Source organism: Citrus sinensis, chromosome 1 (assembly GCF_022201045.2).
Source record: "Citrus sinensis cultivar Valencia sweet orange chromosome 1, DVS_A1.0, whole genome shotgun sequence".
NCBI lineage: Eukaryota > Viridiplantae > Streptophyta > Magnoliopsida > Sapindales > Rutaceae > Citrus > Citrus sinensis.
This window is the reverse complement of record NC_068556.1, coordinates 1,503,901-1,524,869: the sequence shown is the minus strand read 5'-3', so window position 1 is coordinate 1,524,869 and position 20,969 is coordinate 1,503,901. Positions and strand designations below refer to the sequence as shown.

The 20,969-nt window shown below is 33.6% G+C and overlaps 2 protein-coding genes and 1 long non-coding RNA gene across 21 annotated transcripts; 1 reads left to right on the top strand and 2 right to left on the bottom strand.

Moving 5' to 3' along the window:
- Window positions 1–4,088: 4,088 nt before the first annotated feature.
- Window positions 4,089–5,855, bottom strand: LOC102609988 (40S ribosomal protein S11). Its single transcript, XM_006483350.4, has 6 exons — window positions 5,696–5,855; window positions 5,543–5,583; window positions 5,351–5,451; window positions 4,614–4,758; window positions 4,417–4,506; window positions 4,089–4,324 (listed from the first exon to the last, which is right to left on the bottom strand). The coding sequence occupies exons 1-6, from the start codon at window positions 5,705–5,707 to the stop codon at window positions 4,234–4,236; spliced, it is 480 nt and encodes a 159-aa protein (XP_006483413.1). The 5' UTR covers window positions 5,708–5,855; the 3' UTR covers window positions 4,089–4,233.
- A 284-nt stretch (window positions 5,856–6,139) lies between these two features.
- On the bottom strand, window positions 6,140–11,016 carry LOC102610298 (uncharacterized). Of its 19 annotated transcripts, none has more exons than XR_008054336.1 (8): window positions 10,478–10,964; window positions 10,026–10,178; window positions 8,946–9,730; window positions 8,745–8,813; window positions 8,064–8,222; window positions 7,612–7,763; window positions 6,836–6,872; window positions 6,141–6,700 (listed from the first exon to the last, which is right to left on the bottom strand). It is a non-coding gene; the product is annotated as an uncharacterized LOC102610298 (long non-coding RNA). The 19 variants fall into 19 exon arrangements; XR_008054341.1 differs by lacking the exons at window positions 6,141–6,700; window positions 6,836–6,872 and having other exon boundaries at window positions 7,367–7,763; window positions 8,946–9,004; window positions 9,092–9,197; window positions 9,326–9,730; window positions 10,478–10,981; XR_008054339.1 differs by lacking the exons at window positions 6,141–6,700; window positions 6,836–6,872 and having other exon boundaries at window positions 7,367–7,763; window positions 8,946–8,995; window positions 9,092–9,197; window positions 9,326–9,730; window positions 10,478–10,966.
- Window positions 11,017–11,290: 274 nt separating this feature from the next.
- LOC102624145 (uncharacterized) lies at window positions 11,291–14,365 on the top strand. Its single transcript, XM_006483654.4, has 9 exons — window positions 11,291–11,486; window positions 11,577–11,776; window positions 12,310–12,491; window positions 12,573–12,857; window positions 12,938–12,996; window positions 13,099–13,135; window positions 13,255–13,326; window positions 13,475–13,799; window positions 13,889–14,365. Exons 1-9 carry the CDS (start codon window positions 11,306–11,308, stop codon window positions 14,270–14,272), a joined length of 1,725 nt encoding a protein of 574 aa, XP_006483717.3. The 5' UTR covers window positions 11,291–11,305; the 3' UTR covers window positions 14,273–14,365.
- Window positions 14,366–20,969: the final 6,604 nt, after the last annotated feature.

The window sequence follows — 20,969 nt, the reverse complement described above, 5'->3', positions numbered from 1 at the left end:
TGAAGAAATAGGGTAAACGAAAGGTGTGCGTTAATTACAATAAAAAATTATTAAAATATTGATTTTGTTTCTAATTTAAATAAGGATAATTTTGGGTTTAAGTAATAATTGTAAGGATATTTATGGAATTATATTAAATGATAAAATTGAATTCTCAAAATCAGAATTTAAAAGTTACTCCTTCCCTGCTTTTCAAAATTAGCTGTAGGAGGAGCTGATTCTGGCAAAAGTGATTTTGATTTTTTTTTACCAAACACCAAAATTAACTTTTAAATTTTTAAAATCACTTTTAACCCTCCCAAAAGCAATCTCAAACGGGGCCTAAATGAGATTTTACCCCTTAGATTAATTAGCAAAGATCAACTAAGAATTGCAAATACTCCAAAACTATTTAGTAAAGTATAATTAGAAGTAAACTTATATGTTCCCAAAATTAAAGAATTTGATGAGGAGATAACATCATATAAGGGGAAGTGATATGATTGAATATTAATTCATGAGCAAGGAATTAATTTTAAATTATTATTCCAGATTTAGGTGCTATTTGAGAGTTCTGAATGGGAAATTTGCCGTAGCCTGTTCTTTCATTTTCTTAACAAATTCGGCATATTCCTTCCATAAGTGTTTGGAAACGCATAGTTATTAACTTGTTATGATTACAGTATGCTTTTTTATTCGCATTGACTTGCTATTTCTTAGTTATGTTAAAATGTGCGGTGACAACATGTAATTTTTATTATTAATAATATTTGAGTCATTTTATGATGCTGTTATAAAGATGAGCATCAATAGTGGCACAAACAAGTGCCGTTGAATCAATTAGAAGTTATTTAGGATAATATTTTGATTTCAATTATTTAAAATTTAATTTACTAGTTATAAGATATGTTAGCTAAACATGTTTTTTTAAAGATTAAATAATAAAGAAAAAACAATTATATTGAATAAACTTCTATATTTGTATTTTCCAAAAAAATGATGTATTTTAATATTGCAACAATCAATTCAAAACAATCTTACCAAATGAGTAATTTAAACCAAAAATAAATAAATAACCAATGAATAAAGCTAAGAGTTCAAAATTATATTGTTCCAATTATTAACGACAAAAGGATCTCTATTAACACGTGTTGTTGAAGATTTTATAATTCATATTTATTATTTAAGCATCTGAATTAATATGTATGATTGAATCTTTAATTTTCAATTTTGTCGGTAATTTACAAAATATTTATCAAATAATAAAAATAATATTATATCCATAAACCTGGATATTATCTATTGATTATTAAATCATTAATTATTTATCTACTAAATTAAAAAAAATGAGAATCTAGAGATCCTTATCATTATCATTAGGGAAAAAGTTTTTTACATCCCTATAGTCTGATATAATAGCTCATTTCATCCTTATTTTTTAAATAATAGCTCGTTTCATTCTTATTTTTTATACAATAGCCCAAAATACCCTTTCATGAATTCAAAATTAGTTTACTCTATAATTTATTGAGGACAAAATAGGATTTTTAGTTAAATAAATGCAAAGTTTTTTAAAATACAAATCTCAAGAATAATTGAATAACATATGACTTTTTGCATAAATTTAAAATTTAAGGATAACTTAATGAAATAAAAATAATACTAAAGAATATGCAACATGTGTGTATGTGGGTGTGTTCATTAATTTTTTTTTTTAATGAAGTCAACTAAATAATAATAATAATAATAATTCTTTTCAATAAGGAATCATTATCTATAGTAAGGTCAAGAATGGGCTAAAAGATTAAAAAAAAATACAATCCAATACAGTGTATTTTATTCTGTAATATTTTTAAATATATGTTGTTATGTATTTATGACTTTTTTTTTAAAATAAATGAAGGAGTCTGTAATTACTTTTGATAGAATAACAGTACTGATTGATTATTTATTTATTTATTTATTTCGACCATATTAAAGTTGAGAATAAGCTAAATATTAAAAAAAATTACTCTAGTGCCTATGAAATTTATATTTTTTGGTCCTAAATATATATTTTACATATTATTTAATGTTATTATGTTTATTTATTAAGTTATCCTTAAAGTTAAATGTATTTGAGAGCTTATTTTAAAATAATTTATCATTATTTAGAAATCCTATTTTACCCTCAATGAAGTATACAACATAATAACAGTAAATTAATAAAAGAATGTTTGGGCTATTGCTTAAAAAATAGAGATGAAATGATTTATTATTTAAACTGTAAGGATGAAATGGCTATTGCATCAAACCTTAAGGGTGAAAAGGACATTTTCCCTTATCTATTAATTATTTATCTACTAAATTAAAGCAACGATAATTAATAACTTCATTATCATTACTGTTACAGCATCATAAAAAAAATGTCGATTACAATTGTAAACATGCGTTTTTAATATGGTTATACTCAAGTTGATTTGTGCAGTGCAGTCGTGCCACGGGCAACATTTTGGGATTTTGTCTAATATGCCTATTCTATTATCCTTGTTGAACGGTGTGTCCACTGTCCAGTACATTAATGATATTTTTCACTTTTCAGTTAATTCAATTTTTTTTTTAAAGTTATCCTTATTAAGAATTAAAAGTAACTATTTCTTCACCTTTACCTCTCTTTTCTCTCAAATAATGTCCTCATCTGTCACCGATATCTTCCGCTCTCTTTTCTCTCAATTATTATCTCCATCCGTCACTTATCAGCATCACCACCACACATCTTTATCACCATCAATCCACTACCATCTAACACTTGATGGATAGACGAAGACTTGCACTATTATTGATGGATAGGTTTTGAATTTATGTAGTGATCCATTATTGTGACAATTTCAATTTGAGATTTGTTTTAGAGACTGTCATTTGATGCAAAATTCTGAATCAATTAGAGAGATGTGAGGAGTGTGAAAAAGAAGAAGTTCATGAGCTTGGAAGAGAGGGGGAGTGTGTGGGTGGGGACTGGGGAAAACTCCTTTTTGAACCATTTTAACAAGGATAAATCTGAAAACATTTGTGGCTAGTCGAAAAGTGTATAAAATAAATTGAGAAGGTAAAACATACCGACTCTCCGAATCTGATCCCCAACTAAAATCCCAATTCCCCAAGTATTTCTTTATTTCGGTTTCGTACAATTTTTTTTCGAATAATCAAACTAAGCCCAAGTGGCTAGAGCCCCTCCCACACAAATGTGAGGGAAGGAATTCAAGCCTCCGCAATCGCATTATAGGAGTTTAATTTAAATATTCTTCCTTAGAGTCCTTGAGCTCGAGTGAAGACAGTCTTTCTCCCAGGATGAGATTTTGACATCCCTCGAATATTTGAGAGGGTTAAAAATTTGAGCGGTATCATATCAACATTCATATCAATAGAGCTCAGTATAAATATATAATTGTACATATCAATTATACTCTCATGTAATATAAATTGTAATTTGAACTGTAATTTGAGCAATAGTCTCATGTAATCAAAAAAGAAAAGAATAATCGAACTAAGCCTGGAACCAATCGGTCCAAAATTTTCTGAACGGATTACAGTGAGTCCGGTTCAATTCAGTAGGCCGCCCACCCAAGCATGTCGCTTCTCGGTTCAGGAACATGTCTGATTGCAGTCCTGGTAACGTAATATGTTTTTTTGGGCATTCCAACAATCACAGAAATTGAACCACTGTGCTTTTACATGAAGCAAACACCCAACTGGTAATTACAAGACAATGTGCAATAAATCTCAATGAAATTTCAAGTTGCAAATTTCCTGTATGTGAAATATACAAGTAATAAATTGGGTAAATGAACCTGTAAGACTTGCCCGCAACTGTTAAAATCTTATGGTTTTACTTAAAGAATAGACAACCCCTCCAGCATCCACTAATGCCTTAGGCCTGAAGCTCGTGAAAAAATGGCAACTAGGCCCATGCACATGCAAATTCATCCTTTCCATAACAAAAATTTAAAGTGAAAATAAAAAGGTATAGGAATCGACACTTATTTTCCTAAGCAATAACAGAGTCACTATGCATTCATCCCATTGAACAAATATGGAATAAAACAATGTCATAACCAAACCAAAGAAAATACTAACAAGCAAAAGGAAAAATTAACTTCTCTAGAAAATATATATTAGGACATAAAAGGATTTAATTCCCAATGCAAAAATCCAAATAACAAAGTCCCATGGAACAAAAGTAGCAAAAATTTAATGTTGGAAACAGCGGACTCCAACTCACATCGCCGTGAATGCCTTCTTTGCACCACCAGAAGACCCAGCAGGTATCACTTTCAAGACATTAAACCTGACCGTCTTTGACAAAGGCCTACCAAAATCGGACAGACACCGTGCATTTTGCAATTAGTACAAAAACCAGATATATAATTCCCACATGGCAATAAACAGATAGACTCTCACCTGCACTGGCCAATGATAACATGGTCTCCCTCTTTCACACGGAAACAAGGTGAGATGTGTGCTGGAATGTTAGAGTGCCTCTTCTCATACCTAAAGAATAACCAAAGAAGAAAGTATTATTGTTTATGCAAGGGGCAATGGCAATAAAAGAAGCAATCACCAATGAAGGAAAAGTAAGTACTGTTAAAGTCCTTTACCTCTGATATTTCTTCACAAAGTGAAGGTAGTTACGCCTAACGATGATGGTTCTGTTCATCTTAGCACTGTGGCAAGTACCAGCAAGGATACGACCCCTGATGGAAACAGTGCCGGTGAACGGACACTTCTTATCGATGTAAGTCCCTGAAAAGCATAAACTCATTAAGACTCGGGTTCTTTCCCAAACGCGGATAGAAACAGACTGATAAGAAAACATAAAATAAAATGACAACAATCACTTCTGCCAATCATTAGCTTTACCCAACAAACAAATATGCAATAATAACAACAACAAACAAATCTCTTTACTAAATCACAAATTGCACATAGTTTTATGAAACAGATTCGATAAATGAGCATGACTAGAGTATGGCACACATGCAATGCTTAATCGCACAAGAGCAGATTAAAGGCACGTAACTGTAGATTTTAATGCTTAATTGCTTAAAAATTTTTGAAAAAATTTAAGGTGCAAAAAAAGCCAGACAATTTTTCAACAATACCAAACAATGTATAAGATACTAGCACCAAATAGACGAGATCCGCGCATAACAGTTCACAAAACCAATCGACTAGCAATTTAAATTACAAGGGCTACAGCGGTCATTTTGGACAAATAACACTAAAATCTAACTAAAATTTAAAATTTAATCCATATGCAAAAATAAAAAGAGCAGAAAATATTCAAATAAATCGACACTATGAAGAGCACGAAACAGGGGGGAAAAAATCAAACCTTCAATTGCCTCTCTGGGAGTCTTGAATCCCAAGCCTATGCTCTTCCAGAATCGATTCCCTCCCTTTCCTGGCCTCTTTCCTTTTCCTGCCTTCTTCGAGCTGCAAAATATCAACACGGCACGCGCTCACTAACCAAAAAAGAAAAAACGCATCGGAACTATTAAATACAAAAATAAAGAGAAGTATTTACCTGAGAAACACCTTGGGCTGCTTCAAAAACGCCTTCTCGGTCTGAACACAAACAAACAAAGAAAGCGACAATGAATTAGAGTGAAGAAAAGAAAAATGAAAGAAAGAAAGGATCGAATAGTGAGAGGAAAACAGAAGAGAGATGAATGAGGACCTGCTCCGCCATGGCTGGATTTCGGGGCTGAGTTGTTGAGGATGATGAACGCACTGGGCGGAGGTGGCTAACACAATGCAGAAAACCCTAAATCAAGCGCGGAGGGTCGAAGTGATGCTGTAACGAGGGTTTTATAATGGGATACCCTAAAACGATTACAATGACTAAAACGCCCTTCTTTTGAAGGGGAAATTCGGAATAAGAAATTTTGTTTTTTTAATACATTAAACGACCTGTCATTTCCCTTTCTTTTCCCCTCCCCGAAAAAAGAAACACCAGGCATTTCAGATTTATTTTTCCATTTGCTTAATACAAGTTAATACTATTTATTAAAAGCTTGCAAAGTACAACCTTGCTATTGATTTACGATTTAATATTACAAGACATAACAAGGTTTATCAATACCTTTTTGTTATAATTTTTTTCTGATCACTTTATTAAAAATATTAAGGGTGTATTGGTACCGTCTTATTTATTCGTTTTGTGAAAAATATAAAAATATAAAACTTGTTTGGTAAAAGTGTTTTTAACTGCTGTAAAAACAAGAAATACAAAAATTAAATATCTCTTCTTTTATGTTTTATTGCAAAAAAATGTATAATGTTCTCTATTATTCTGTTTTCTACCACTCATGGATTCCAAATTAAAACAAGCTGCCAAGCCAAATACACTTTCACTATTTGCATGGGTTTTCATTTTCACAACAAACTAAAACATTTTTGTACTCCAAAACAAATTTAAAAAACACCAAATACAAAACATTACCATACGCAAATTCTGTACAAGGGAAAATATTATGCTTATGTTTCCCAAGTTTACCATATGGACTTGGACTAAAAAGTATAGTAGAAACGAATTGTATTCATCGAGAATTGACTATTCTCAGCAGCGACATCTCCTCATTAACTATTAGAATCTCCCTAGATGCCAGATTGCCGGTCACGAATCCACATAACACGCGCTTACTAATCTGTGACTTGGTAATACATATAAAGATCTTTAATTCTGCAGAAACAAGTAAAAGGTCTCATTCTAAGGAAGCAATAGGAAGAATAAATCTTCAATTAGCAGCCCATACAATTGAAAATGTAACGCAATGGACTTTCGAGAAAACTTATATTGCTTTTGGACGTTTCGCACCAGGAGGTGATGGCGGGTCATCTTCTGAGTCCAGACCCTGCACAAGAAAACAACCATTTCTCCAAAAATCATACATTGGCTATAGTTATTATCGTATGATGAGTTGAATCTCAATAGGTGTTGTGTCCTTGTACTGAGCTCTTTATTGCAACTAGTTTCTTAAGAAAAGAGTCAACTTTTAGTGGATACTTAAGATGCTATAAGCTGCCCTAAATTTATATTTATCAGAAGGAAACATGACTGTAGAAACTATAAGCTCGTTCATGTCCTATGCCTCAACCAATTTTGCAGTTCAACTAGGGATTTTGCAAATGGGAATTGGCTGTGCCATGAATGCTTGTAAGAAACAATCAACAATCAACAATATTGAGTATAGATTACCGCAATCATTATATGGTTTGGGCCAAATCCAGAGGTGTATAGAAGGTTCAGCTAAAATGACAGCATCAGCCTGACTAAATGAATTGGTTAGAGCAAGGTTGATCACAGGTAAAATCAAAGGGATTATGCAGAGATATATTAACACACTGATGTTTCACACAGTTGCATTATCCTTGTTGTGCGACCAAGTTCAAGCAACATAGCACCTACATTTTGCAAAAGAAATCCTGATCTACAAGCATTCATTTGAATGTCCATCTGAGGTGATGAATCTGTTACTTGTGCTTGATCCATCAATTGTCTTGGAAGATTCTGTACATATATAAGTTATAGATTAAGTTCCTCAACTGCAAAATGTTTCTTCTATTAGGTTCGTGACAAGTTTAGTGATTTACAAATAATAATGCAGCAACTTTGTCCATCAATAACTGTCTTGTTGACATAATCACTTCAGCTAAGGATGCTGGTCTGGGGAGACCTCTCTGCCTACGAGCTGCATGAGGATCAACATCCAACTCTTGCAAACTCCGATGCTGAGCTCCAGTCCCTAAAGACAATTCAAAATTTCAGCAATCTCTCTGATCACGTAACTTTACAATTAAATTTGAAGGTCAGAATGGTGTCTATAAGACAATAAAAGAGTACTACTGACGATTGATATCAAATTCAAGTCTCAAGTGATTCAGAAACTGAAATGAAGTTGTTATAGATCAGAAATCAACAGCAACAACAAAATTGAAGATCTCATATAGTTCTCTATTTGGAACATGCCAAAAGAAATGTTTTATTCACAAAGATAATACTTGGAGACAGTGAAAGAAGAAAAAGAAAAGTGAGTAGAACTTACTGGCGGCTGCAGAGACTCCAAAATGGATTGGATTTGAGAAGTGGCAACATTTGATGAATTTGACTGATCACATTCAGGAGCCAGGTCAGGTTAACGTCTGCTAGAAGATCTTATGGCATTGAGATTTTGTGGTTCTGACAGTCTCTCTAAGGAGGGTTCCTGCCAAATGATAAGGAACATTGATACAAAAGCATTACAAGACTTTCGGTACAACTATCAATAGATTAGCAAGCAAGATTTACAGAACAGCTAGCATGTTGTTCGAGAAGATAAGCACAAGCTCCCCAAAGGGGACAAAAAGACTTCACAAAACTGTCAATTAGAACCTCGGAACCATGCCAGAAGATAAATTTTCAATGGCTTTAGCTGTTACTCAAAATATTATAAGATACTATCCTTAATTCAATTAAGAGAACCATTTCATAAATTTATGCTAGCCAATAGGTTAACAAAAACTATCCGATCACTTGACTTTGTCACATTCCCTGAATGTCGTACATTTGGATAAAGCACATAAGTGTGTATTTCTCTTGAACAATTTACACACCAAAAATTAGCATGATTAAGACCATCGGGAGAAAAGAAAATGTACAGAGATAAGGCGGGCTTCTTAGTTCTAATGAAATACAAACAAGCTATTTTGCAGTAGTTGTTTCAGGAAATGAATCACCAAACATTTACCCTAAGATCAACCTCTTCATTGTTCCTTCCTGTAGTTGCAATTTGGGAAGAGTTGAGAGTGGAGAAAATCTGACATGTGGTAAATGAATTTTCAGGGGACAAAAAAAAAAGGAGAGAGAGAGAGGATATAATTATTGCTTTTCTAACTAATGGTAGGTACGGAATTGTATACTCTTTCAATTTAATAACTCTAGTACTCACCCGATTGAGATCCATTTGAGGATTGCTAAAACTTGAAGCAGGGTAAGTAGCTACAAATTCTGCTACTTGGTCAATATTTGATAACAGTAATGTGAACAATCCTCAAGAGACCTAAAAAGCAAGAATACCGATACAAATGTGCTTACCCTAAAGTAAAGAACGAGACTGACATTAAAAATGAAGCATCTTGTGGAGATGACTAAAGAAAGAAAGTAACATTGAAAAGGAACATCCTGAGGAGATGAAGGAAAACTGAAGAAAAATGTTACGTAACAGTATGATCATTGCTTGTTGTCAAGAGATACTCATTTTCACAGAAAGTTCCATCATGACCAGAAAAGGATCTAATAAGTTGATTGAAAATAAAAGGCAAATCCAACCTGAATTATCAAGCACGTTCTCTGATGATGAGGGAATGTTGGTCCGTCAACTAGGAGTAATACCTGTCCATCTTCTACGACTAAACTGAATTAAGCCAAAAAAATATGTTTGCAAATTATAGAAATTAGGGACATCTTTCTTTCACATCCTTACAATAACTATGCATTTCCCACATACAATAGATTGTTATTTCTTCCCAAACCATGTTTCCATCAAGACAACAAAACGACATTTTTATTTGGCGATATGGAATTTAATAAATTACCTGCAAACTTTTATGGGAAGAACTTTCAAGATAAGTCGAGAATAGGGACATAACACTAATAACCTATAGAAAGGATACAGTAAGCTGACAGGATGTGGTCATTTTTTAAAACTTTCCCTTGATGTAGCAGCCGCTGTTGCTGCAATATTACACCAGTAATGGCAACAATTTGTTCCGTTAATGCAAGAATTGGATGCAAGAATTGGAACCCACAAGATGCATACATATTCTATGAGATAGACTATCAGCTATAGTAGATAAGGGTCAAGTAGATATGAAAACAATGGCATCGACAAACTTGCAAGTGATGCCGTGTACCAACTATTCAAATGAAAGAAAAGCACATACACAACTCATATACATTCAATAATTAAGCTGTAAACCAAAGTGAGGCAATTTTTCAGTAAAGCATTACAAAGCATAAGATATTTTACATGCTTATCTACTTGCACTGTATGTATTTGACAATCCAATGATTTAATCTTTATGTCAATAGTGGAATCAGAACAGCCAGCCTCATGACTCCCACAAATCTATAGCTCCATCTTCAAAATTACTTGCCATCTTCGTCAAAACCCTAGTAACGCCTGCAATAATTCAAGATGAATTAACAGTTACTATAACCAAGAAACCTTCTAAATCTTAGAAAGAAATGAGATCATCAGTGAAGGCTATCTCCAAGATTCAATCCTACATGCATACAAATTGATCTTTAAGCATTCAGAAGTAAATTAAAGTTGTTCCAGAGTTGAACAAACAATCACAGTACCGTACACGAAGCTTGCATATATAATGCTATATGCATCAGTGTTCTTTCTAAGTGGTCAATTAGAAAGAACACTGAGAATTGAATAGAATTATTTGAAAAGCAGAGTCAGAGTTTGACCTGAGAGCTTAGACAATCAAAGATAGTCTTGGTCCAGAGAAATGAGCTCTCAACAAAAATTACGTTCGCTTCTGGCGGTTTATTCAGTTATTTGTGTTATGAGGATTTTAGTCGCCTAATTCGGAGATCCTCGAGTCATTTTATAGGGGCCGTCCAATATGCGCTAGACTTTAAGGTCCCAGCGGCCTCTGCTTATGCAAAACAGCGTCCAATATGCGCTAACGATATAGATATGTCTTTGGACTTGTTTGACAATTCACTCTTTACGTGAATACGCTTAACCGAACTTTATAAAAAAATGGATTGTCGATCAAATAGCTCGATGTTTTAACTAGCATAGAATATATATTTCATTTTCATATTTTAAGTTATTGGGTATATTTTAATGCTAGCACGACATCGTATTGAACATCTGACACCATTGTTGAAAATGAAAACGATTCACCACAATTTACTCCCAGATTTCAAAAAGGACAGGGGAAAGGCGGGAACGGCCGGGGCCAGAGGAAAGGCTTTTTTCATCGTAAAGTCAAAAAGCACCGCAGCAGAAAGGCAATTTCTTGAAGAAAGAGCCCCAGCAATCTCTTAGTTGGGTCCCATTAATACCTTTTCTGCCTTACAATCAATCCGCGTTACCCCAGTTTCCATGAATCATGAGTGGATTGTATAGTAGTAGGAACACTATCCCAATTTTCATAATGTTTCTTACCCAAAATCTCCCACTTTTCTGCCCTCATTTACATAATTTTCTCCTAACTGCAACCTTTTCACAAGGTTATTTTTGTAATAAAACTTTATTCAACCGAAAAAAAATTTGTTAAGTATCCAATGCTTCTTCCTGTTGAGACAAAGACTCCTCATACTCTTTCATCACTTTGTCTCCGTCTCTGTAAGTTAATCATGATAGTAAATTACAGGTCACTAACATTTTCTCTTCTCTTCTTTCTTTCTTTCTCACATGGATATGGAACTTCTCATTTTCTCGCCAGCCAAACGCCACTCCCCTCAGGTACTTACTTACTTACTTACCCTTTAGCTTTTGCTCTGTAGTACTTCTTGCGTTTGTATTTTCCTTCACTTATCTACTTGCATGGAACAGTGAGTGAGGCTGAGGCAGAAAATGTAGCTGTCTTTGCACCTGATTATAATGAGGGACCGAGTTTTGCGCCCGTTGTTGGCAATGACAGTGAGAGCTCCTCGCTTGTTTTGGCTGCAAAGAGGACTTACAGACAAGACCCTCTCAACGGATTCAAAAGATATTCAGGGGGATGGAATATCAAGGACCGCCATTATTGGGCTGTAAGCTCTTTTATCACTATTTCCGTTTTGGCTATAAATAATCAACACAACATTGCGGATATCAGAGACGGTGTAACATGACCATTATGCCCTGAACTTGTAATAGTTAATGTAAGAAAACACATTATCACACGGCTACTCAATTTTTGGTAAAACTCGAAGCAACTGCTTTTAATTAGTTTATGGCCCAAAATATCTGGCAACATTTTGGACAGTGTAGTTTGTGGAAAGCTATTTTGCAAAATGTAGTTTGTGGACAGCGTATCGTGCTGCCCTGCTTCTAAAGACACTCTCATGTTACATTAACTTTTTTCTTCAGATAAAGTGATCGTGTTTAATGGATGAAGTTTACCTTGACTACATGATTGCATGTGCGTGATAAAAAAACTCTTAAATATTGTTGAACCGCATAAGCTCTGCATCACGATTGTGATTGTTCTTCACCTTTTGCTTTCATAATCAGATTGACCTATAGATACTGGTAAATCACATTGTTAAGCTTTTCCTTTCAATATATTTTTTTTTATTTGCAGTCAGTGGCTTATACTGCGGCTCCTCTGTTTGTCATTGCTGCTATTTGGTTCCTGGGCTTCGGGGCGTGTTTGCTGTTCATTTGTATCTTTCATTTCTGCTGCAAAAGGAAGCCTTATGGCTATTCTAAAACTGCTTATGCCCTTTCTCTTATTTTCCTCATATTCTTCACCATCGCAGCAATGTACTCTCTCACAATTTCCTCTTTTAGATTTATGTTCAATTAAGTTCCTGTGCCAAACTGATATTTACTTTGTTGTTGCAGCATCGGATGTGTTGTCCTCTATGCTGGTCAAGTCAAGTTTCGTGGCAGTACCAAAAAAACATTGGAATATGTAGTGTACCAAGCAGATACCACTGTCCAAAAACTGCAAGAAGTGTCAAATAATCTTGCCACGGCTAAGCAAATATCGGTTCAGAAAGTTTTTCTACCTTCTAATGTCCAATCAGATATTGACAACGTAGAATCAAAACTTAATTCTTCAGCCAGCACTGTTGCTGATGAAACAGCCAAGAATTCGCATGACATACGCGACCTTCTGGATTCTGTGTGAGTGTATGAATATGACTCTAACCTCAATTCGTTTGTTTGAAATTGCTATACTAAGGAATATACTGGTGTCCTTCCAGGAGATTAGCTCTAATTCTAATTGCAGCTATTATGCTGGTCTTGACATTTCTCGGATTCTGTAAGTCATTTGAATTCCTCAATAAGATTCCAAGCATGTTGATTTCCCTGGATTATAAATTAAAAATCATCTTGGTCTAATATTTTGTGATATTTTATCCAGTATTCTCAATTTTTGGAATGCAAGTTCTCGTCTACGTGTGAGTGAGATGGTTCATTGCCCTTTCATTTTTTTATTATTCCCTTTTTCATTTTTGTTGTTATTCTGTTTGCACTAAGGTAATCTCTTACCAAGTATGATCTATGAAATTTTTTGCAGTCTGGTTATCTTTGGATGGATACTCGTTACTGGAACATTTATATTATGTGGCATATTCCTACTTCTTCATAAGTAAGTTTACAGAATTGCACGTAATTCTGCTCATTTTTTTCCTTCACGTATAAGCGATGCTATCAGTTCATTGGGATGAGTCTGCTGACATTCATGTGTTCAAACTTGCATGGTCAAAGCTAATCCTCATTTTTCTTCCATGCATTAGTGTGGCTGGAGATACTTGTGTTGCAATGAATGAATATGTACAAAACCCTGCTGCTCATACAGCTTTAGATTCCATAATACCCTGTGTGGACAAGGCCACTGCCCAAGACACTCTAACGAGAACAAAAGAAGTCACTTCTCAGCTTGTCGAAGTAGTCAACGAGGTCATCACCAACGTCTCAAACATAAATTTTGCCCCAGCTTTTGTGCCCTTCTACTTCAATCAATCCGGTCCATTAGTTCCAATATTATGCAATCCATTTCACCCTGACTTTACGGACAGAACTTGCACGGCTGGTGAACTGAACTTGAACAATGCCACACAGGTAACCCTCTCGGTTCCTCTATTGCCTTAAAAGAGCACTCACATGGAACAAAGTTTTGAACACTCTTAACAAGGGATTAATTTTTGCAGGCTTTGAGTAATTATGTGTGTCAAGTTTCACCAAGCGGTGTATGTACAACAACAGGGCGTCTAACTCCACCCTTATACGACGACATGACAGCAGCTGTAAATTTGTGCAATGGGTTAGAAAACTATGGTCCCTTCTTAGCTGAGCTACAAGACTGCACATTTGTCAGAGAAACTTTCGACGAAATATACAGAGATCATTGCCCTGATCTGCAAGCATACAGTAAGTGGATATACGTTGGATTGGCGATGGTGTCAACAGCAGTTATGCTTTCATTGATCTTCTGGGTAATTTATGGGCGAGAGCGGCGTTACAGAATCTACACTAAACAATCAGATCATCAAAGCCTTGAGGAGGGCAAGGACTCTCAAGATACTCGAGAGTAAACACTTGGTGTCTCCTTGGCTTCATTTCCACGTTCTTGTAAGTTGTAAATCTTTTGGGTACCAGTTAAGTAATAGTAGAGCTTCTCTGTGTCATGCAATGCATCTCTGCCATGATTTTCTTGAGTTTACTTGATTATATATATTATTTCCTTGATCATCTTCAAAGCAACAAGCCCTTGGATTTTTTTTCCCTACTATTCTTTTTTCTTTTTTAAAAAAAAAAACTTGAAACTGGGTTGTGATTGAGGTTTGATGGTTATTTGCTAATGTGGATTTTGGCCCTTTCCTCTTAAGAAACTAGGCCCATTATAGCAAATCCACAAACATGGAATGGGTCGATAATTATTTGTTTTATTGAATGCACCCATTATTTTCATTAATTAAAACATTAAGACCGCAATTAAATTAAAATTAACACAGTAGGAATGGCATAGAGTATCACTCGGCTATTACGTGTGGGATAAAAGTACGGAAATGTTAAATTCCAGTGGCCCAAATCGGGTAATGCTCATGCCCATTTCTTTGTTAAATTATCTCTGGGACACAATGCTCCTGTTGTATGGCTGGGAACTATTACCAACAATATCATAGATGTCTTCGTGAAGTTTTTTTTTTTAATATTAATTACACATCATATTATTATTATACTGATATTTATAATTAAAATTTATAATATTACATTAAATTTTATAAAGTATTTGTTTAGACAAATAATTTTTATAAATGCGAAATATTTCTGCTCTATTCACATTTCACAAAGAAAAAAAATTTACAAATAAATCTATACGAGTTCATGGCACTTGAATCACTACCCTCACAATCATAATTAAAAATTAAGAGGAGTTGAATTTATGACACTCAAATCACTACCTTATCATAAAATTGAATTAATAAAAATATTATTTATTTAATTTTTTTTTTAAAGGTAGAGAAATGTGCTACATTCGAATTATTGAGATTTAGGAACCACTTGATCACGATGGCATACTTTTCCTTGCGGCTCCTCGTAGACACATACGCGGAGATGACATAATAACTATAAAAAATAAAAATAAAAATCGTTTTCAGTTTCAAAAATTGAAAATATTAATTAATTAACACTTAACAGTACCTGCCTACACGGGACTGGACTCTGCCACCGCGGACCCGTAATTCAAGCATCCATGTGATCCTGTGGTTATGTTAGTGATACTCATCAAAACATGGGCCCCATTTTCTTGTTATTGCTTCTGAATTACGTGCAAGAATATTCCGCTTGAAGTCACCCTTTATTTTAGAATTTGGCTACCTCACAATTATTGGAAGGAAAAAAATTCTCTCTTGATTTGATCTCATTTGAATTTTTTAAGATTTTTTATTGTATATTTTTTAGTAATAATATATGAATAAAATTTAATTTTTTTATTTTTAATTAATTATTAATAAATAATTAAATTATTTATCAGGGCATGATCAAATTATGAAAGAATTCTAATTCTTTTTATAAAGTAGTCTCTTACAAAATTAAATTGTGAATTTTACCATTAAGAGAGGAAATTATACGTTACATGAAATGTAAGATGGCAACTCCTTTAATTTTATGTTAACTAACGCACCTTTTTATGCTTAAAAGATATTATAATACCGTGGCTAAAACAGCTTCTTGAACACATTTCAGACGTAATTTCTTTTATTTTCATATTAGGCTCCATATTGTGGGTGGTAAATCTATTACTAATCTCTCTGTTCTGTTTAATAAATTATTGCCCATTGTTTCAATAGAATTTAAAAATAATAATAAAATATTACGGCACAGGAACACTAAGCTTATGCTATAATTGTCACTTGTGATCGTCAATTATGAAGCTATTGATAATAAATTATTGTGTGCCAGTTGCTCTTTTAAATTCGTTGTCCCTAAGATTTGAAACACCAATTTCTTTCATTTCTTCTCGATGGGGCAGACTTGGAGGCTCCGCTACTTAAAACTGCTTCGTTTATGTAAACGACGCCACTTGTCTACGTACTTAAAGCGAATCATTCAATGCCATGATGCGGTGCTTTTGTTAAGACTTGGTACCAAAATCAATACTCAACCATTTCTAAAGTTTTATTTTTTTTTAATTAAGTTGATTTCATTGGTATCACTGTTATGGAGAAAATTAAGGCCACCATTACATCCAGCCGTTAGATTTTAATAGAGTCATCTCTCTAAGTAGATTCAACAACTAGATACAACAGTGATATCGTACCACTATTGCAATGCAGTCGAACCCACTGTTATTATTATCAACAGCACGCAAACTCGCCTCTTCTCGGTCACAAAGTTTCAGTGACCAATCAGTGGAATAAAAAAATTATTTCCCCTTTCACACATGCAAACGAGGTTCTAGTACCTTAATGATTAAAGCAAATATGTTGGGCAAAAAAGTTAACCTCTTTTAGATTTAGATAGATGGGCTCCATCATAATAGAGTAAATTCAATTTTAATATGATGTATTATTAAAATTTCTCTTTTAAATTAGTTTTAAGCCTCTTACCTAATTGATCATGTTCTATAATGTATTACTTTAATACACTACATTTATTAAAGATTAATTCCCCTCAATTTCAAGCCTCTCCCCCATGTATGGCCTTGCAAGAAAAGGTTTAACATGGAGCAATATAACCTTCTTCGTTCTTTCAATCCACCTCTCTGGTTGCTTTCCACGTTAAGCCCAAATATCGTAATTCCAATAATGTGTTTATCACTATCATATGACTTGGGTGGCGCCTAAACGTCAACCAACAATTATGAATTTTCCCAACCGCCACCCATGTGGCCATTTGATTACAAATGGGAATGATTTCTTGTTCAACAGCTATTTTAGAAACTCTAGCAAGAGACCCAGCTAACCTTACGAAATTTAATAGGAACAAAATTTTCATTAATTGCCCCTCGGCTATCCAAATCTAGAAATCAAATCCCTTAGGCATTCATACGACGACTCTGAGGTCCACTATCCATACCATTTAAAGATAATTTAGTCTTCAACAGCTGGCCTATATAATTGTAAAATATACGTCAATGATCAATCATCTTTCAATTACCATCTTATTGGATTAAAGAAAATATCCACCCATTGCGATATTCAAAAGGTCGCAGCACCTTTATGTCACTTTCTTATCACTACTATTTCATAATGCATTCATCTAATCCCACGATTTATTATTTTTTTTTCTACTTGCCTCGAGTTTTCCAACAGCAGCTTATTATTTTATTATAGGATTTTCCTTTTTTTTTTAATATATAGGGTCCTTCTCGTCGCACTACTTAATCGCATTGCCTGTAGGTTTTCAATCTTATCTTCAAATTGTTTGCCCACTAGGGGTTAACTACCAAATAATTTTTTAGAGTACATCTCTTGTGATAATGGTTTTTAACCTTTTGGTTAGGTTAACTGTTGCCTCATCTTTGTAACTCTAAAGTGTAGGATTTAAGTTTTCCTAATAATTATATGAATAATTTTTTTAGGAGTCTTTTGATAATAATTTTCAACTTCTTGGTTGGATTAGTTGGTAACTTGTTTCCTCAACTGTAAATTAGAAGATTCAAGTCTCCTTAGTAATTATATAAGTGATTTTTTTATAATGGACCTCAATTGTATAATTTAAATTTGTACTTGGATGGTGTTGAAAAAAAATAGCATATTAGTATGCTATTTTGAGGGGCACATTTTGAGTGGGACTCACTTAGCGAAAGTGAAATTTTTTTGGAGGTTCAGACACTACTCTGTGAATACTTTGAAATGGTATATTTATATACTCAAAATGATATTTGGATGAATGAGAAATTGATTCTTAAAGTACACCCTTGAAGTTAGAAATTTGAAAAGAAATAGAACTTATCCTATAAGGGAAAAATAAGCTAAGGGATTTGTGTTTATATATAAATATTCATCAATACATGAGTAAGAATTTTTAAGATAGAGGTTCTCTCCACGCACGCATGCGCAGGGGGGTGCAAATCCTCGTCCGTTTTGGTTGACCTTGTGTGCGCCCACGCATCCTGCGTACGCGAATGTCAACCGAAAATCACTCAGGCCCGTATGGCCACGTTTTTTATTTCCTTTTAAATTTTGTAACAGTTTTCATAATTAAAAATCAAAAGCAGTTTTGATTTGTGAATAAATTTTGAGTTGTTACAGAAATGAATTTTGTGAATTCAATGGGGCTGTTACAGAAGCAAATTAAATCAAATACTGAATTCAAATATTCAATTTTATTATTCAACAGTTACATACCCTCATGTATATAAAAGGTAGTCTTCATCTTCTGTTTTACACACAACAAACACACAGAGCACTTAAAAAAAAAATTCATCCTCTACCGTTCTATTTTTATCGAGATTCTACATTGTTGTTGTTCGCCGGAATTATTTGTATGTGCTTAGCGAATAATTTGTTCCCATTGTATCTTAGAAAACATATATCAACGAACCTAAAAGCACCATAGTGTGTGGTAAATCTGTTTTGAGGACATTGTTGCTTAACATGCCTCAAATTTTTTCTTACACTTATTTTGTTATTGTTTTCATTTTTTCTTACACACATTTTTTCATTTTCTTTTCTATTGTTTATTTTGTTATTGTTTCAACAATTAACCGCACCCTATTTTCTTACTATTTACTTATATTAATTTACTTTCAATTGTCGACTTACTACAATAATTTCCAATAGATGGCACATTTATTTATTGGAATTAGTTATATTATATGTAATATTAAAAAAAAGAAAAAAAAAACTGGGTTACCATATAACAATGATAATCCTAATTTGCCCTTCTAACTCTAATGAACTATGGTTAAAAAATGGATCAAGTATCTGACCTATTTGATAATAGGACAATCCTAGTCCCCCCTCTTATCTCAATTTCGAGCTTGACTATGGCAAAAAATTTGTCCCGGACGTCCGAGCTGTCTCATACAAGAGTAATATGGATGGGTCCTAGTTAATTTACAAAGAATGTTACTATTTAAAAAGATAAAAAATAAAAAAAAAGCTTATCTTCAAAATGTGCTGGGAGGGAGAGACAAACAATTTAGATCATGAAAATAACCCCTCTACTCCCATCTTAATCTATTCGCATCCAATGAAATCTTGACAAACTGTTCACTGGCTCGGATGGGGAGCCAGCTGGTGGCTCTGGAAAATTAAGATACAGTTTCACAATTCTTTATCACCCTCTTGTATATATATATATATTTTTGTTTATATTTACTAACTTAATTTTTTTTTTGTCTTAATCACGAGATATTTTAAGAAAGATTTTAACTGTGGGAGGCACCTTTAAATTCGTACCACAACTTAAATTAAAAGTCTCCGCTCGAATCGGGAGGCACATATTCTCCTAATAAAAACAACTTCCCTGTAACTCAAACTGAGAAGCAAATCCAGTCAAACCACTTAAAAGACTCTATTACTAGTGGAGCCAACACTTTATTGGTTATATTTAACAGCTTATAATAACGGAAATGAGTCAATGACAACTCAAAGTCCCAAACTAAGGCAGAGCAAGCTTGACTTACTATTAACAATTCGGAACCGTGTTTATGACTGCTACGTATCTTATTTGAACAGGAATCTGTAAATGTCTCAACTTCCAGGTGAATCCAAATGGATCCAATCAAGCTTACGAGCGATTTCATGTTGGGAGACGAATGCCCAGCTGAATCCAGCAGTCTTGTGTTCATGTATGTCACAATTTATCTGTTGCTACTCAAACTGTTACGCCCAATTTTCTTTTTCTTTTTTTTTTTTATAAGGCCAGATTCAGATTTGACCAAGAACACTCAGAGAAATCGAGAGTAGACTTGTTCGCTAATCTGATGAAGTGTGTAAAGTCTACACTCGGCCAGTGGCATCAAATTTTGAATTAGTCTAAGAAATCAGTCGTCTCTGCGGCCTTCTAGTTAAATCCATGAGCTTGCTTCATTTAAACGTGGCCGTCCATTGCCGTCAGATTTAACATACAGCAAAATTTCTTAGAAAGATGGTTACTTGTTTCCTAATATATTTTTGACTGTGAGTATCGCCGTAACAAAAAAATTCCGGAACTTGGGATAGACATCATCTTCTCGAGTGTGCAATATAAGAAACCCTAATCTCTTGCATTATTGACACTATTATTCCTAGAAAATGACATTAAAGATGTACAAATTTTCACATACCACCGGTGGTACGGAGGTTTTGAATTTAGTGTTGATTTTTACTGACTAAAAATATATATATGTAGTTCAATTTTAATGTTATAGTATTATAATGCACTCACACACGCTTAATATTGCGCACACACGCGCTTCATCTGTTTCTAGAACAAATAAAAATCCAGGGCTCATAAATTCCCAATTTTATTGTCACCAAATCGTAATATATAATTCCTAATTATGGGACATAAAAGGATTAGTTGGATGGAAAAAAATAAAGTTCAATATAGTCAAAATATATAATATGAAGCAATCATACAAATAGTGTCATATTGTACACAATAATTAATAGTGCTAAACATATGTTTGAGTCAAATTTTGTTAAGGTTTCTTTTTTTTATATAGGTGAGACGTTTCAAAAATTTTCCTTAAATTATATTTCAAATAATATAACATATTATTCATTGAAGGATTAATAATTTTAAATTAATTAATTATATTATCACATCATCTAATTAATGAATGTTTTGCAT

Excerpts from the sequence above, each read along its gene's own strand:
- LOC102609988 (XM_006483350.4), bottom strand. Across the intron at positions 4,759-5,350 it reads TCCCAGAGAGGCAATTGAAG|GGACTTACATCGATAAGAAG; the intron begins GTTTGATTTTTT and ends TATGCTTTTCAG. Across the intron at positions 4,325-4,416 it reads GTTATCATTGGCCAGTGCAG|GCCTTTGTCAAAGACGGTCA; the intron begins GTGAGAGTCTAT and ends CGATTTTGGTAG.
- LOC102624145 (XM_006483654.4), top strand. The coding sequence starts at position 11,306 with ATGCTTCTTCCTGTTGAGACAAAGACTCCTCATACTCTTTCATCACTT. Across the intron at positions 13,136-13,254 it reads ATGCAAGTTCTCGTCTACGT|TCTGGTTATCTTTGGATGGA; the intron begins GTGAGTGAGATG and ends AATTTTTTGCAG. Across the intron at positions 13,800-13,888 it reads ACTTGAACAATGCCACACAG|GCTTTGAGTAATTATGTGTG; the intron begins GTAACCCTCTCG and ends TAATTTTTGCAG.